Source organism: Lepidochelys kempii, chromosome 18 (assembly GCF_965140285.1).
Source record: "Lepidochelys kempii isolate rLepKem1 chromosome 18, rLepKem1.hap1, whole genome shotgun sequence".
Taxonomy (NCBI): Eukaryota; Metazoa; Chordata; order Testudines; family Cheloniidae; genus Lepidochelys; species Lepidochelys kempii.
In genome coordinates, this window is record NC_136397.1 from 24,577,186 (window position 1) to 24,593,553 (window position 16,368).

Genomic DNA, 16,368 nt, shown 5'->3' on the forward strand with positions numbered 1-16,368 from the left:
CCACTACAAATTGAGCAGACGTTTTCAGAGAACTATCCATAATGACTCCAAGATCTCTTCTTGAGTGGTAACAGCTAATTTAGACCCATTGTTTTCTATGTATAGGTGGGATCATGTTTTCCAATGTGCATTACTTTGAATTTATCAACATGGACTTTCATCTGCCATTCATCCTGAAGCACTTGCATGAGAGGAAAGTGATCAGGAACAGCCAGCATGGATTCACCAAGGGAAGGTCATGCCTGACTAATCTAATCGCCTTTTACGATGAGATTATTGGTTCTGTGGATGAAGGGAAAGCAGTGGATGTATTGTTTCTTGACTTTAGCAAAGCTTTTGACACGGTCTCCCATAGTATTCTTGTCAGCAAGTTAAGGAAGTATGGGCTGGATGAATGCACTATAAGGTGGGTAGAAAGCTGGCTAGATTGTCGGGCTCAACGGGTAGTGATCAATGGCTCCATGTCTAGTTGGCAGCCGGTATCAAGTGGAGTGCCCCAAGGGTCGGTCCTGGGGCCGGTTTTATTCAATATCTTCATAAATGATCTGGAGGATGGTGTGGATTGCACTCTCAGCAAATTTGCGGATGATACTAAACTGGGAGGAGTGGTAGATACGCTGGAGGGGAGGGATAGGATACAGAAGGACCTAGACCAATTGGAAGATTGGGCCAAAAGGAATCTGATGAGGTTCAATAAGGATAAGTGAAGGGTCCTGCACTTAGGACGGAAGAACCCAATGCACAGCTACAGACTAGGGACCGAATGGCTAGGCAGCAGTTCTGCGGAAAAGGACCTAGGGGTGACAGTGGACGAGAAACTGGATATGAGTCAGCAGTGTGCCCTTGTTGCCAAGAAGGCCAATGGCATTTTGGGATGTATAAGTAGGGGCATAGCGAGCAGATCGAGGGACGTGATCGTTCCCCTCTATTCGACATTGGTGAGGCCTCATCTGGAGTACTGTGTCCAGTTTTGGGCCCCACACTTCAAGAAGGATGTGGATAAATTGGAGAGAGTCCAGCGAAGGGCAACAAAAATGATTAGGGGACTGGAACACATGAGTTATGAGGAGAGGCTGAGGGAGCTGGGATTGTTTAGCCTGCAGAAGAGAAGAATGAGGGGGGATTTGATAGCTGCTTTCAACTACCTGAAAGGGGGTTCCAAAGAGGATGGCTCTAGACTGTTCTCAATGGTAGCAGATGACAGAATGAGGAGTAATGGTCTCAAGTTGCAGTGGGGGAGGTTTAGATTGGATATTAGGAAAAACTTTTTCACTAAGAGGGTGGTGAAACACTGGAATGCGTTACCTAGGGAGGTGGTAGAATCTCCTTCCTTAGAGGTTTTTAAGGTCAGGCTTGACAAAGCCCTGGCTGGGATGATTTAACTGGGAATTGGTCCTGCTTTGAGCAGGGGGTTGGACTAGATGACCTTCTGGGGTCCCTTCCAACCCTGATATTCTATGATTCTATGATTTTCTTGCCTACTCGCCCAGTTTTGCAAGATCCCTTTGTAATTCTTAACAGTCAGCTTTGGACTTAACTATCTTGAGTAATTTTATGTCATCAACAAACTCTTCCACCTCCCTGTTTACCCCTTTTTCCAGATCATTTCGGAACAGCACTGGTCCTGGTATAGATCCTCGGCAGACCCCGCTATTTACCTCTCTCCACTCTGAAAAATTACCATTTATTCCCTACCCTTTGTTTCCTATATTTTAACCAGTTACTGATCCATGAGAGGACTTTCCTGCTTATCCCTTGACTGACTACTTTGCTTAAGAGCCTTTGGTAAGGGACCTTGTCAAAGGCTTTCTGAAAGTCCAAGTACACTGGATCACCCTTGTCCACATGTTTATTGACTCCCTCAAAGAATTCTAATAGATTGGTGATACATGGTTTCCCTTTACAAAAGCCATGTTGACTTTTCTCCAACATAAAATGTTCATCTGTGTCTGATAATTCTGTTCTTTTCTGTAATTTCAACCACTTTGCCTGGTACTGAAGTTATGCTTACCAGGATGTAATTTTCAGGATCACCTCTGGAGCCTTTTTTAAAAATAGGAGTTACATTAGCTAGCCACCAGTCATCTGGTGCAGAAGCTGATTTAAGTGATAGGTTACATCCCACAGTTAGTAGTTCTGCAATTTCATATTTGAATTCCTTTAAAACTCTTGAATGAATACCATCTGGTCCTGGTGACTTACTTCTTAATTTATCAACTTGTTCTCAAAGCTCCTCTATTGACACCTCAGTCTGGGACAGTTCCTCAGATTTGTCAACTAAAAGGAATGGCTCGGGTGTAGGAATGTCCCTCACATCCTCTGCAATGAAGACCAATGCAAAGAATTCATTTAGCTTCTCCGCAATGGCCTTGTGTCTTCCTTGAGTGCTCTTTTAGCACTGTGATCATCCAGTGGCCCAGCTGATTGTTTGGCAGGCTTCCTGCTTCTAGCATAAGTCCATAGCTATGCCATTTCCAGCAGATTGGTTTCAGTTTAGCAAAGTAAGGGATCACAATGGGAAACTTATGTCAACCTGAATGATGTCAGAAACTAGGCTCTCCATCAGTATTTCAGGTACCCCTGGTCTTCAACTCCATTTTCTTATCTAGGGGAGGAAACCCTTCTCAGAAAGAAAATATCTGGATGCAGCAGACTTAAAGGTACTTGCTACACAGCACTCCAGGCAGGTCATTAGGTGGCAATGACACCCTGATTTTGTTACAGCATCTCAACTTTTGGATGGGTTTCAGAGTAACAGTCGTGTTAGTCTGTATTCGCAAAAAGAAAAGGAGTACTTGTGACACCTTAGAGACTAACCAATTTATTTGAGCATGAGCTTTCGTGAGCTACAGCTCACTTCATCGGATGCATACCGTGGAAACTGCAGAAGACATTATATACACACAGAGACCATGAAACAATACCTCCTCCCACCCCACTGTCCTGCTGGTAATAGCTTATCTAAAGTGATCATCAAGTTGGGCCATTTCCAGCACAAATCCAGGTTTTCTCACCCCCCCCCCCCCACAAACTCACTCTCCTGCTGGTAATAGCCCATCCAAAGTGACCACTCTCTTCACAATGTGTATGATAATCAAGGTGGGCCATTTCCTGCACAAATCCAGGTTCTCTCAACCTCACCTGGATTTGTGCAGGAAATGGCCCACCTTGATTATCATACACATTGTGAAGAGAGTGGTCACTTTGGATGGGCTATTACCAGCAGGAGAGTGAGTTTGTGGGGGGGGGGGGTGAGAAAACCTGGATTTGTGCTGGAAATGGCCCAACTTGATGATCACTTTAGATAAGCTATTACCAGCAGGACAGTGGGGTGGGAGGAGGTATTGTTTCATGGTCTCTGTGTGTATATAATGTCTTCTGCAGTTTCCACGGTATGCATCCGATGAAGTGAGCTGTAGCTCACGAAAGCTCATGCTCAAATAAATTGGTTAGTCTCTAAGGTGCCACAAGTACTCCTTAACTTTTGGATGGGCTCCCATTCCCCTAAATACAACCTTGCCTTCTCTGCAGTATTTTATCTACTGGATAGCTGTGAGATACTTTGCAAGCTGAATATCCTTTCTGCCTTCTCCCCATATGCCTGTCCAGGCTGTTCCCCGGGAAGTGCAGGGCCTCCAACAGAGGTGCAGCTGAGGAGCAGAGCCAGCGCACATCCCTCAGGGCAGCTAGGAAGCATTGAGCTCCTGAACCCAAAAGGACCAGGTAAAGAGAAGAGCCCCATGGCTCTGCTTGAGGCCTGAGCCACAGGCAGTTGGCTCCCTCTACTGATTGCCAGCAGAGCAGCCTTGAAGCAGACAGATCCAAAACTGAAACTCAAGCGCAGGGCTTCCACTCCTGGGTCATCAGGAGCCTCAGCCTCTGGTGCCAGAGATCATCGTTGTGCTCTGCTGGCATGGCAGATGCATGGAGATAAGGCCCCAGAGAGAGCTACATTCGGTCCTTGCCAGAGGATCTGTTGCTTCCAACACAAGGGTGTTGAGAACTAGGGAGTGGGGGATGTTAGAGTGAAAACTGAAGGGGTTACTTTTGGATCAAGCCCTGCCTGGCCCCATGGCCCAAGATGGCTGGGGAAGTTGCCTGCTCTCTGCACTTGCAAGAGATGTTTAGATGCTTAGAACATGGGCTTGGGAATCAAGACTCCTGGGTTCCAGTTCCAGTCTGAGCTCTAGGAGGGGAGTTTGGTTTCATGGGTTAGAGTGCCAGGAGCAGGGACCATGGCTTTATTCTGTGTTTCTAGAGCATCTTGCACCCGCTCCGTGACTGAGGCTCTGAGGTGCTACTGTGATATAGATGATAATAATACATCAGACTCCTCGGTTCTATTACAAACTTTGCCACTTACTGTGTTTGTCCTCGGACACATCTCTTCCTCTCTGTGCCTCAGTTTCCTTATTTGTACAATGGGGATTATACTGATGTGTCTTAAAGGGAGATGTGATGCTGATTTAATCCATGTGTGTAAAGCACCTTAAGATCCTAGGCTGAAAGGACCTGCAGAAAGACAAAGCGTTGTTACTGGGGCTTAATAGGAGCGTGTCCGAAACGGAAGTACAGGCTTCCTGGAGCTCACTTGTGCCTGGTTTGCTTTGCTGAACCATTATCACTTAGTGCCATGTGTGCTGCATACCTGTTACATTTTATGTACAAAACCTCCAATATCACTGGCAGGTGCTTCAAACGGCAGCTCATACAGTGCCGCAAACAACAACTGAGCGTCCCAGAAGCCATTTGTTCTCTGTAGAGTTGCCCGTAAAGCTGTCATTTTTCACTAGCAGCATTATCTGTGAAGGGGTCAGTGTGACTTTTCTCTGGGCAGAGCTAATACAGTGTGGTTGAAAGAACAACACCCTGGTGCCGCCTTTCACTAGTGTGCATTACAAGGCCACATCATTAACTTGATTTTTCCGTCCCCCGATCAGATGTGTGGCATCAACACAGCGCTCTCTGGAGCCTCCACAGGGAAAGCGGAAAGGTCTGAAATAGGCTTGACTCAGATTTCTAAAGTCACTGGTGGGAGACACCACGGCAGCATATTTATCTGTCTACTTGTTTGTGTGTCTAGATACTTACACAACACCATCTCTGTGGAACCCAAGTGTCTTAGTATCTGTGTCCTTCCTTATCCAGCTGCATCAGCTGGATCCCTAGTTCGAGGTCTGATGGAAGCTGCTGGTGATTTGCACACATGTCCCTGCCCCATAAATGAGCCAGATTTCATTTATCCTCCCCCCCAGTCCACTCAAATTCCATGATCTACCCTCTGTTCTGGTGTGTGGCATGGCTTAGGATGTGACATGTGTTGTGTGCTCTGCTGTGTTCAGCGGGTGACATTCCACTATCATTAGGAGGGACTCAAGTGTTCCCTATTGTTTCTGCAGAATAGACGGTGGCAGTCAGGGCAGCCAGTGCTCAAAGTCGTCTGAAAAAGGTGGGAGTCTGTCATTTTCTACAGAAATGAAAGCAAATCACATCTGCCTGTCTCCGCCCCCCCCGCCCCAATCAATTCTGCCTCCAGCCCCACCTCTGCTTCTCCTGCAGCTCCTGGGGTTCTTCACATCCTTGTCCTAGGCCTGTGGGGGATGCAGTGGGGTCCCCTCTCCCCTTCTTGGGCTGAGTGTTACAGGGAGGGAAAGGGCAGAGGAGGGGAAAGGAGAAGAAAAGCCCTCCCCTTACAGGGGAAGGAGGGAGCAGAATTACCCTCAGCATCTGTGCTCTGTTTTGCTCCCGCCTCACTCCCTCAGCATCTCTGATTGGCTGCTTATGCCCCAGGAGGGCGGGCAGAAAGGAAAGGAGCCAATCAGAGGGGTTCCTCCCCATCCCCCAGGCAAGGCTGAAATGTATGCGGCTTAGCCACCTGACTTGAGCTGTAGAAGTTTTGTTTGCGTGTCTGCAACCCATTTCAGCCAGGCGCACATTGAGCGCTGAGGGCAGCAGAACGCAGTGCAGGGCTGTTGCGGGGTTGTGGTCAAGGCAGTGAAGCACAGCACATGGTTATACCTTTGGGAGAGGGGTGCAGGAGGAGCGAAGAGAAGGAAAGTTGTTAGGGGACTAACCCTGCACCCCAGGGTGAGATCAGAGGCCCAAGGGTACTCTAGACAATCTGATCATGGCACTATAAGGGCCTGAGGCAATGGGGCCCTTGCTAACCCATGCAGTGATATAGCCAGAGCAATGTCAGTTGCAGAGAGACTTAGCTAGTGACTTGGCAACACTGCGAGAATCAGCACTGGATCTCAGCCTGTATTGGAGAGTCCTGCTTCCTGGCCTTGGTTTTCTGTTCTCTCTCGTGATGCTTTACCACCCTGGGGAATGCTTCCTTTGTAACACTATTTCTTCTCTTTCCTGTCCTTTTCCTTGCAGGGAGGAGTGAAAGTCCTAATCACAGGCCCATGGCAGGAAGCCAGCAATAACTACAGCTGCCTGTTTGATCAGATCTCAGTGCCTGCATCTTTAATACAGCCAGGGGTGCTGCGCTGTTACTGCCCAGGTAAGGTATGCCCATCTCATGCAGCTGGTGATATAATGATTGGACTGTGCCATATGAACCCAGCTCAGCCAGCCGGGCAGCAAATATTAGGAAGCTGTCCTGAATTCTTCCCCTTGACTCTGACACAGCACTGCAGTATCTCAGTGCATGAACCTAACCATGGGTGTTCATGTTAGCATTACTAAGCAGAGAGCTGAGCCAAAGTTTCTGTTTACCCAGCTTACTGAAATGAATAGGAGAAATAACCGACACTTAGCAAATGTTCTGGAGAGCAGCAGGTGAAAGGTGGGGGTGACGGAGAGGATGCACACCCAGGTCACAATAGCTGTGGACTTGTAGCTATAGCTGTGGAGTTGTAGATATAGTGCAGCAGTTCTGTGAACAAACCTCTGAGCCCAGTACAGCTCTCTTGTGCTGGGTAGCACTTACCCATGAGAGGGGTCTCTTGCATTCACTTATGGTGCTTGGCCTTCGCTGCTACCCACAGCAAGTCCTGGCCAGTGTACAGTGTGATGAGCCAGATGCAAAAGCACTGAGCCCTCTGACACAAGCATTGTTGCTTCATCTCTAGACGTAGGGCCTTCTTTGAGACTCGTCTGTACATCGTGGCTTTCTTCTCTCTCTAAGGGCTTCTCTGCAGCAATCCAGGGTGTGTATGCACAGCACGCTAGCCTGCTGTGCATTAACTGACCATGTAGACCAGCACTAAAGTCTTGGTGCCCTCAGCTGCTTCCTCTCCTCCCAGATGCTCACCTTCCCTGGCATTGGCAGCCATCCTTGATGTATCTCTCACTTTCTAATCCAACTGTTCCCATCTTGTGGCACCAAGCTGTGTGTGAACTAGTAAGATGGTGAATTCTGTGGGTCAGGGAACTGTCTACTTCTGCATCGTTAAAGCACTTCACTCATAACTAAAAAATATGTTTCTTCCAAAAGACTTGGGTCTTCTGCTCCTTGTGCTGCAAATGGGCAGATATCCTGAGTTGCTCTAAGGGGAGAAGCCAGTGAGGATGATTTCCCTACATCCTTCCCTGATGTGTTACATGATAGATTGTGTTACATGATAGATTTGCAGGGTATGCCTCAAACTAATATATCACGGGGCAGGAGGAATGAAGAAAACAGAGACTCTGTGCACTTGGAATTAGGGTACTGATATCCCAGCCCTGGGATTCATCCAGGGCTCTTTCCCACATTTCTGCATTGCAGATTGTGCCCCCATCAGCTGGATTTGCGTTTACCTTTGATGAACTCATTGCATCTCCCTCTGGCTCTAACAAGTGACAAAGCTGGATAAACAAACTGGAAAATCAGAGAATGATTTAATCAGAAAAACAGAATGGTTAGTCCTAGAACACAACTACTTTCACGTCAAGTGTGGGAGCTTTAAAGGGAAGTAACAGAGATACAGACAAACAGATTGAAAACAAATAATAAAAAAGTTAATTGAAATAGAGCGAATCCATGTTTTAAACCCTAACAGCAGAGTGTAGATTTAATATATGCTGCAAAATGTCCAAACCACCCAAACAAGCACTGTTTATAGTAATTAGACAAGTATTGCTTTTTCAGGGCAAGAGATTAAAAAGAAAATAAAAGAAAAATATTAAGAGCATTGATTGATTAAGAAATAGTGTAGCAAAGCAAGTGACTGCAGAAGGAAATTAAAAGCTGGCAAGATAAAATATCACCAGCATGACCAAAAGAGTATCCGAGAGAGAGAGAGAGGGAGAGAACTTACATGTCATTTGTCTTCTGCATTACATTAAAAAAAACAACCAAGCTATTGAGTTTAAAAGATCATAAGAAATTACGGGAAAATTAAAGTCTCTGAAGACTTCTGAAGTTTAAGTAATATTAATAATAATTGCCCCTTATATGGCACTTTCCATCTTCAAAACACTCTACAAATGAAGAGAGGCAGGTAAGAGGCAGGTAAGTAAGTATTATCACCCTCATTTTACTGATGGATCAGCTGAGGCAGAGAGGGTCGTGTCTTATTGAAGCCACAGAAGGAATTAGGGTCAGAGCCAGCACCTAGCTCCTAGCACTATGTTCAGACCCACCTCCCTCTAAGGCTCCCAAAAACCATGGGGAAAGCAGCAGTCAAAGAAAAAGATGATGATACCAACTAAGGACCCCTCTGATCCATTTGCACTCAGGGCAGCTGGAAAGGTACTAGGAGAATGAGCTGATCAGAGAGACCAGCCGGGACTGGGAACTACTTTAGTCAAGATTATTCTTCAGAAGCAGTTAACAGCTCTGGTCCTGACCACTGTTCCCTCTAAGCTGTGCGCAGATCCTAAACCCCGTGCACACGGCAAAACACCGCATGCACAAAAATTTGCACAGAAGCACAATAATTTGCACAGAAGAAATTTTTTGCATACACGGCCTGTCAAAAATTAGAGAGAACATTGGTCCTGACTCTCCTCTGCCTTGTACCTTGTGTTGTCATTTCTACCTAAACAAGGTGGATATAAACAAAATCAAATGAAAGCTTTTCTCTGACATGCACTGGTGATGGTGTCCTACACTCAACTGCATCAGGTGCAAGGCAATAGAGAACTGAGCCCATGGTATATGACATGGGTTTTTATTCTGTTAAACAAATCTCTGGTTGGTTGTTTTGGGGAGTATAAGAAAGAGTCACTGGCAGCACTTTAAGATGGCTTATTTCCAGCTTGGAGAACTATTAATTAAAGTTGTTTAGGGGTCAGCAGTCATGCTTCTGTGATTTTAATCACTCTAAATGATCTGGACAGAGCCCTGCTGTAACTTGTATACTTTTCCTAAGGGCACCAAAACTGAGTAAATTGTAAATCTAGAGAGTGACACGAGGGAAGCACCAATTAATGAACTGCTGTTTTGATACCTAAATGCAGTAAGTACACACAAGATCCTGAAATGTGAATTCCTCTAGGCCTGGAGGAATTTCAAAAGGGAGCTGCTCCATAGAAATCCCTAGATCCCCAGCGAAACAGGTGCAAGTAACACTTACCATGAGGGTTTTTCCACTGTGGTGACTAGAGTGTCCTGTCTAAGCTATTAAGTCAGTGGAGCAGCTCCGTCCATGGCACAGCTAGAATGGCAATGGCAATTCACTTGTGTCATTAGATAGCTATTTTCTAAAAGAATATTTAAAACCACATTGGGCCCAGGTACTGCTTACTTAGACAAAACTCCCAGTGAAGTACATGGACAGAGTGTGCCTGTCCTTCATGAGCCCAGATGGAGAACTGACCTCCATGTTCCTAGTTAAAAAAAACTAGGAAAATTATCAGGTTCAGCCCCCTTTCTCCAGATCTCTTGCCCAGTCAGCTGCAAAGCTTCAACCCTCAGCATCTTTCCTTCCACTTTTATAAGCAGTTTGTTCTTATTTGAAGTTTCTGTATATGTTTTATATGTAATAATAGCAAATAGAATACCAAGGAGGCTCCCCTCACATGTACAAAGCTATTTCTGTTAATACAACAGAGACACTCCAGAGTATCCATAGGACAGCTTCCTTGTATTGTACGGGCTGCACCACTGTGTGTGTGTTGTCCCATAGATTATTCGAACAGCACTTTGGAGAGTTGATGTGCATTAGTAAACTCATATCCCAGTTTTCATTTAGAAGGCTTGAATTAATTAGTTTTAAAATAATGTCTTGTTTTTTCCTTTTAACATAGAACATTAAACATTAACTGGAACTAGAAGCTGCATTTACTGTCCCTTTACATCTCCCATGGAGATGTCATCGTTTCTGTGGCTTCTCTTTGGTCTTAACTGGGTTTGGCGCTTTCAGGATCTTTGCAGAGGTTTTGTATGGCCTCGCACTGAAGCTTGGTATTTGGCTTGATGTGCATGAAAAGACAACTTCACTGTAGCGTCAGAGGGAAGTTGGTGATAAAATAATATTGAGTTATTTATTAATCTTTTAATCACTCCAACATAGGTGTAATCTGTGTCTTCTGCGAATGGAGTCTGCAGTCTACAGCATATCTCCAGGTTAGAGAAACCTGATAAACATCTGACTTTCCAGCTGTGCAAAGCACAGAAACACTTCTCAGAAGCCCTTTCTGCTCTTGCTCTCTCCCTTTGCATATGACGAGAGCTGTAGAACAAAACTGAATCATGCATTCCTGCAGAGAAATACCTGTTCTTACCACTTGTTCTTTGTTTTTAGCTCATGATACCGGGCTTGTGACTCTGCAAGTTGCCTTCAACAATCAGATCATCTCCAACTCTGTGGTGTTTGAATATAAAGCCAGAGCTCTACCAACCCTGCCTTCCTCCCAGCATGACTGGCTGTCCTTGGATGGTAAGGAGTATATTCAGTGTCCCTTAACAAAGTCTACCACACTTGGGTGCAGGGGAGTAAAGAGAGCTCCTCGTGTTGGGGCAGGAAAAGGAGATGAGTCTTAGCTGTACTGAGATTCTCTTGCTTATTGTTTCAATATTACTCCATTTTAGAGACCATTTGCTGAAATTTTTCATTGTCTTTTTGGTGTGAACAAAATATTTAGCTGGGGAGCCTATGGCCCAATGTCTGATCCATTTGAGGGGGAAGGGGGAGAAAGGATGCTTCCTCTGTAATAGAAAACTGACTGTCCCAAAGAAAGGGGCCTGACTGGTCACCACTGTCAGGGCCAGCCCCAGGCATACTGCGTCTTCTGTCAGAACTCTGAGCTTCATCTTGTCAGGAAAAATTCTAAAATGCCACATTTGTTCCCCCTTTCTGCACTAAAAAAAGTCTATGTAACTAATCCAGTGGTTTTCAACCTTTTTTCATTTGTGGACCCTTAAAAAATTTCAATTTGAGGTGCGGACCCCTTTGGAAATCTTAGTCTAATTCTCATGGGCCTGCACAGCATCTATGAGCAGGGACAACGTAGACGTTCTTTGGCATGTATGGTTCAAGGACGGGCTTTTTTCTCAAAGATTCTAAGATGCTGTCTCATTCCCCATTCTTAGTGGGAATCGTTTACAAACTATAAAGCTGGGGCTATCACCAGCAGGAGAGTGAATTTGTGTGGGGGGGTGGAGGGTGAGAAAACCTGGATTTGTGCTGGAAATGGCCCACCTGATGATCACTTTAGATAAACTATTACCAGCAGGACAGTGGGGTGGGAATAGGTATTGTTTCATATTCTCTGTGTATATATAAAGCCTGCTGCAGTTTCCACGATATGCATCTGAGGAAGTGAGCTGTAGCTCACGAAAGCTTATGCTCTAATAAATTGGTTAGTCTCTAAGGTGCCACAAGTACTCCTTTTCTTTTTGCGAATACAGACTAACACGGCTGTTACTCTGAAACCTATAAAATCATTAGTACTAGCCAGGCAGTCTGAAGCCGAGTCCATCTCTCTTTCCCTGATTTGACTGACCAGAACAGAATGTAGTTAGGTTTTGCTAGATGTCAGAGCTGATAAATTATTGGCAACCTCAATGGGAACACATGCTTTACCCTTAATATTTATCTGGTAATTCTGTGCCCCTCAACAATTCTTTTAAAAGTGACCAATTGCAGCAGAACAGGGTTGTAAGAAGTATAGAAAGGGAAGCAGGGGAGTTCTCTACTCAGAAGGGTTCAGCATGCCTGCCAGGGAGAATTGAGTTACCACATAAAATACATGCTGCCAGCAGGTATAAAACCTGTTGAGAAAGAAAGAGTAGAGATTTGCAGCTGCTATTGAATGCACCCAGGAAGCAACTGATCCAGTGACTGGTTTCAGTTATTTTTGTAAAACATTGACTGCTGGAAGTTTATTGGTTTTCTCTTTGGCTAAGCATTAGGCAAGTTGCCAACATTAACTAACCGGACAGCCACTTCATTTCCCTTCCGGTCCGTGATTGCCACGGAGATATGCCTTCCAGCTCAGGCCCTGGAGACCTGCGGAAAGTAGCTGATTTGTGTTAGCAACCTTGACAGTCTGGAAAGAGACCATGGAACAGTTACCATTTTTTCATCCCTTAGTTCATGAGAGAGTCTTGATTTGGTAGGCACTGCAATGTATTCTGTCCAGTTTTAGAAAAAGTCCTAACATCACTCTTTGTTGATCCATTCATTTGGCAGTTTTTGTATTCTCATATAATCCATTGGGCAAATTTGATTTAGAAAAATCCCCACTATTCAGAGAACCAGTAGCTAATAAAGAGAGAGAAGAACTGATTTAAGTTACATAAAAGAAGTGAAGGGAGAAGTAGCTTGTACATATGCAATATATGCCATATTGGAGACTGGAACATGGGAAATAATGGTTCTGTTAACTCTTTAGTCCAGTGGTTTTCAACCTTTTTTCATTTGCGGACCCCCTAAAAAATTTTGAATGGAGGTGCGACCCCTTTGGAAATCTTAGACATAGTCTACAGACCTCCAGGGGTCCACGGAGCACAGGTTAAAAACCATTGCTTTAGTCAATTAACCTCATACTATTCTGTCTGTTAAAGATGTGGCAATCATTACACAGCATTTGCTTTTGTAGAGGATGTATCTAGACTGTAGATACATTTGCTATTGTAGAGGATGGATCTAGACTGTTCTCAGGGGTACCAGATGACAGAACAAGGAGTAATGGTCTCAAGTTGCAGTGGGGAAGGTTTAGGTTGGATGTTAAGAAAAACTTTTTCACTAGGAGGGTGGTGCAGTACTGGAATGGGTTACCTAGGGAGGTGGTGGAATCTCCTTCTTTAGAGGTTTTCAAGGTCAGGCTTGACAAAGCCCTGGCTGGGATGATTTAGTTGGGGATTGGTCCTGCTTTGAGCAGGGGGTTGGACTAGATGACCTCCTGAGGTCCCTTCCAACCCTGATATTCTATGCTTCTATGCTTTTGGAAATTCACCTTAGAGGCATCTTGGATATTATTTTAAAAAATAAAAAAGTTGTTATTAAAACAGTCTGAAGTAGAATACGTTTACTAGTGTGATTGGATGTCTAATACAGTCACATCGGACATGACTAATATTTAGAACTATTTCAACTCAAACTGCAGAAACACTTGAACTCAGCCTCAAGTCTGATGCAGACTGGTTACAAACCAGCAGGAGTTTGTGCTTGGAAATTGTCCATAGAAGCCTTTGGCAGGCTTCCCTGCTCTATCTGAATAGTCCCAAACTTTATCAGGTTCTTTCTTTATGGTGTATTATAAGTCTGAGCTTGATTAGATAAGACAGTCAGATGGGGCAAGTTACCTAGCTCTGGTGTCTTGTAATGGCAGAGCATATATAATGGCACCTAGAGACTATCGTGGTTGATGCATTACAAATATCTCAGACAAATAAAAATGAATGCAAGAGAAAGCTCAGTAGAAACCACTTTAGGATGCTTTCTGAGAGTGAGATGTATGTATGTATGTATGTATGTATGTGCTGCATTTGAGCCAGAAAAGCCAAGAGAAGATAATTCCTCTGAACCTCTGTGTGTGTGATTTTGGTGGTCTATTACATTTTCTTTCTATGATTCCCCATTATTATAGCAGTGTACTTGTCTGGTCATAAGTTCTGTCTACGTACCTACCCAATCACCCACCTGTGATAAGTTGCTCCCCCTTCTGGGGTGCCACCTGATGTACTGGGGCATCACTGAGCCTGCCTGTTCCATCAATCTGGGCTCCCTCACCCTGTCCTGCTAAGCCAGGCCCTCAAGCCTCCTCTAGCACACACACAGGTAGGGACACACCCAGCTGCAAAAAGACACAGACACTGAAATCAGTACTGCATGGGAAGGCTTTCACCTAAGGAATTGCCCAGCATGCAAGTGCACTCCCTCTGTGGAGAGTAAACCCCAAAATTGCATTGTCTTGCACTGCACAGAAAACTGTACAGCGTAAGCTAATTGAAATTCACCCTCTCTCTCAATGTGGAAAGAGATATTCACAGCTCCCCCACCCCCCAGTTATGAATTACACAACTGGGTTTAAAACAAAAACAAGTTTATTAAGTACAAGAGGTAGATTTCAAATTATTATAAAGCAGGGGTCGGCAACCTTTCAGAAGTGGTGTGCTGAGTCTTCATTTATTCACTCTAATTTAAGGTTTTGCATGCCAGTAATACGTTTTAACATTTTTAGAAGGTCTCTTTCTATAAGTCTATAATATATAACTAAACTATTGTTGTATGTAAAGTAAATAAGGTTTTTAAAGTTTTTAAGAAGCTTCATTTAAAATAAAATTAAAATGCAGAGCCCCCGGGACCAGTGGCCAGGACCCGGGCAGTGTGAGTGCCACTGAAAATCAGCTCGCGTGCCGCCTTTGGTACGCGTGCCATAGGTTGTCTACCCCTGTTACAAAGGATAGCCAACAGATCGAAGGAGATTACCTTAGTAGATAAACAAAAACCGCAAACTGGGCTTAACACACTAGATAGGTAGGATATAAATTAGCATTCTCACCCTGAGTGATAAACAGACTAGCATACGCTTAAGACACAAGTTGCCTTGGCTTTCTCAGGTTTTCATACACCAGCTAAAGATCCCTCTAGTCTGGGACCATCGCTTGCCACAGTTCAGTCCTTGCCTCTCAGGTGTTTCCAGGTGTGTTGTTGTAGGGAGAGTAAGGTACCTTCATGATGTCATTGACTCCCTTTTATATCTTCTTCCCACTTGCTGGAAACCTCTTTTGCTGTGACCTGGGTCAAACAGTCTCCATTGTGTAGTGCTATCTCTGAGAGGTTTCTATTGTCCACAGTTTCTGGAGTAACCCTGGTGCTTGTGTGCATTTCCTCAATGAGCCATTAACATTGTTTGGCCTTTTTACTGTTGTACCTGAAAGGCTGCTTGTGGGTGTTTTCAACCTCACAACGTGTTTCAGTATTACCTACTTAGCCAAACTTCATAACTTCACATACTGAAATAATACATGCGTACAAATAGGATAATCATATTCAGTAAATCATAACCTTTCCAATGATCCCTCACATGACCCATCTTGCATAGAACACATCTTAGTTATGCCATATTCATATCATAACACTCTGTGAAGAATATGGGGCATAGGGTCACACATTGTACTGGTCACAAGTTCTGTCTACCTACCTACCCAATCACCCACCCACATCACCAAACTATCTGAGTGCTCGTGGTTTCAGTTTCTCATGTCTTTCTGATTTTTTTGGAGGGCCTACATTTTCAAGGTCTTGTCGTACCCATGTGTGACCATGTGCCAGAGGAGGAAAATGAGTTTGATTTTACCATGTTCTGAGCATTTGAAAATCATGCAATAAGCATGTGCTGTAGATGTTTTTCACTGAGCTGGAAAGGAGTGCCTGTTACATATGGATGGCTGCACTGGACAAGGAGAGATTTGTAGGCATCAGGCTATCACTGGTGCTGATGAACTCAGGCAAGGGGTTGGTTCCTCAGGATTTTGTCATGTGGCAGAGGACTCTGTAGGGTCGTGGAAGGTGTGAGGAGAAGACGGAACCCCACTGTGCTGCACAGGAGGAGCATTTAGTGTCTTGGGCAGCTTGGATCATGCTCATTTGTTCTGTCTGAGATGGACATCACCATGCATGTTACTGCTTGCTGGTTGGTGGCACAGCCTTTCCTTTTTGTCTGTTCTGTCTGATTCTCTTAGCTGTGTTAATCGTTTCTCTTCCTTGGCAGGATGAGTCATATAGTTCTGATGCACACACACGATTTGTTTATGGGCTTGTCACGCTGTATCCGTTGGCAGCTCTTCTGTGTTTTGCTAAGTTATTGTCATTATGTTGAAATGTGTGGAAAGATCCTGTCTCAGTGGTCCCCATAGTGTGAAATCCCAAGTTTAAGGGGCACCTAGTGCTAAGAGCCCTGTAATAGCTGCAGTGCAGATTCTGGAAGCAATATTGTTATTGTCATTATGTATACTGTAGTAACACCCCAAGGCTCCCATCAGAA

The 16,368-nt window shown here is 44.6% G+C and overlaps 1 protein-coding gene across 17 annotated transcripts in view; it reads left to right on the top strand.

Moving 5' to 3' along the window:
* Nucleotides 1-16,368, top strand: part of CAMTA1 (calmodulin binding transcription activator 1) — a 950,491-nt gene that overhangs the window by 830,745 nt on the left and 103,378 nt on the right. For all 17 annotated transcript variants that reach the window (XM_073316814.2, XM_073316813.2, XM_073316817.2 and 14 more), the window contains 2 exons: nt 6,382-6,508; nt 10,680-10,814. In XM_073316814.2, the coding sequence (XP_073172915.2) occupies nt 6,382-6,508; nt 10,680-10,814 (262 nt within the window). The remainder of the gene's footprint in view (nt 1-6,381; nt 6,509-10,679; nt 10,815-16,368) is intronic.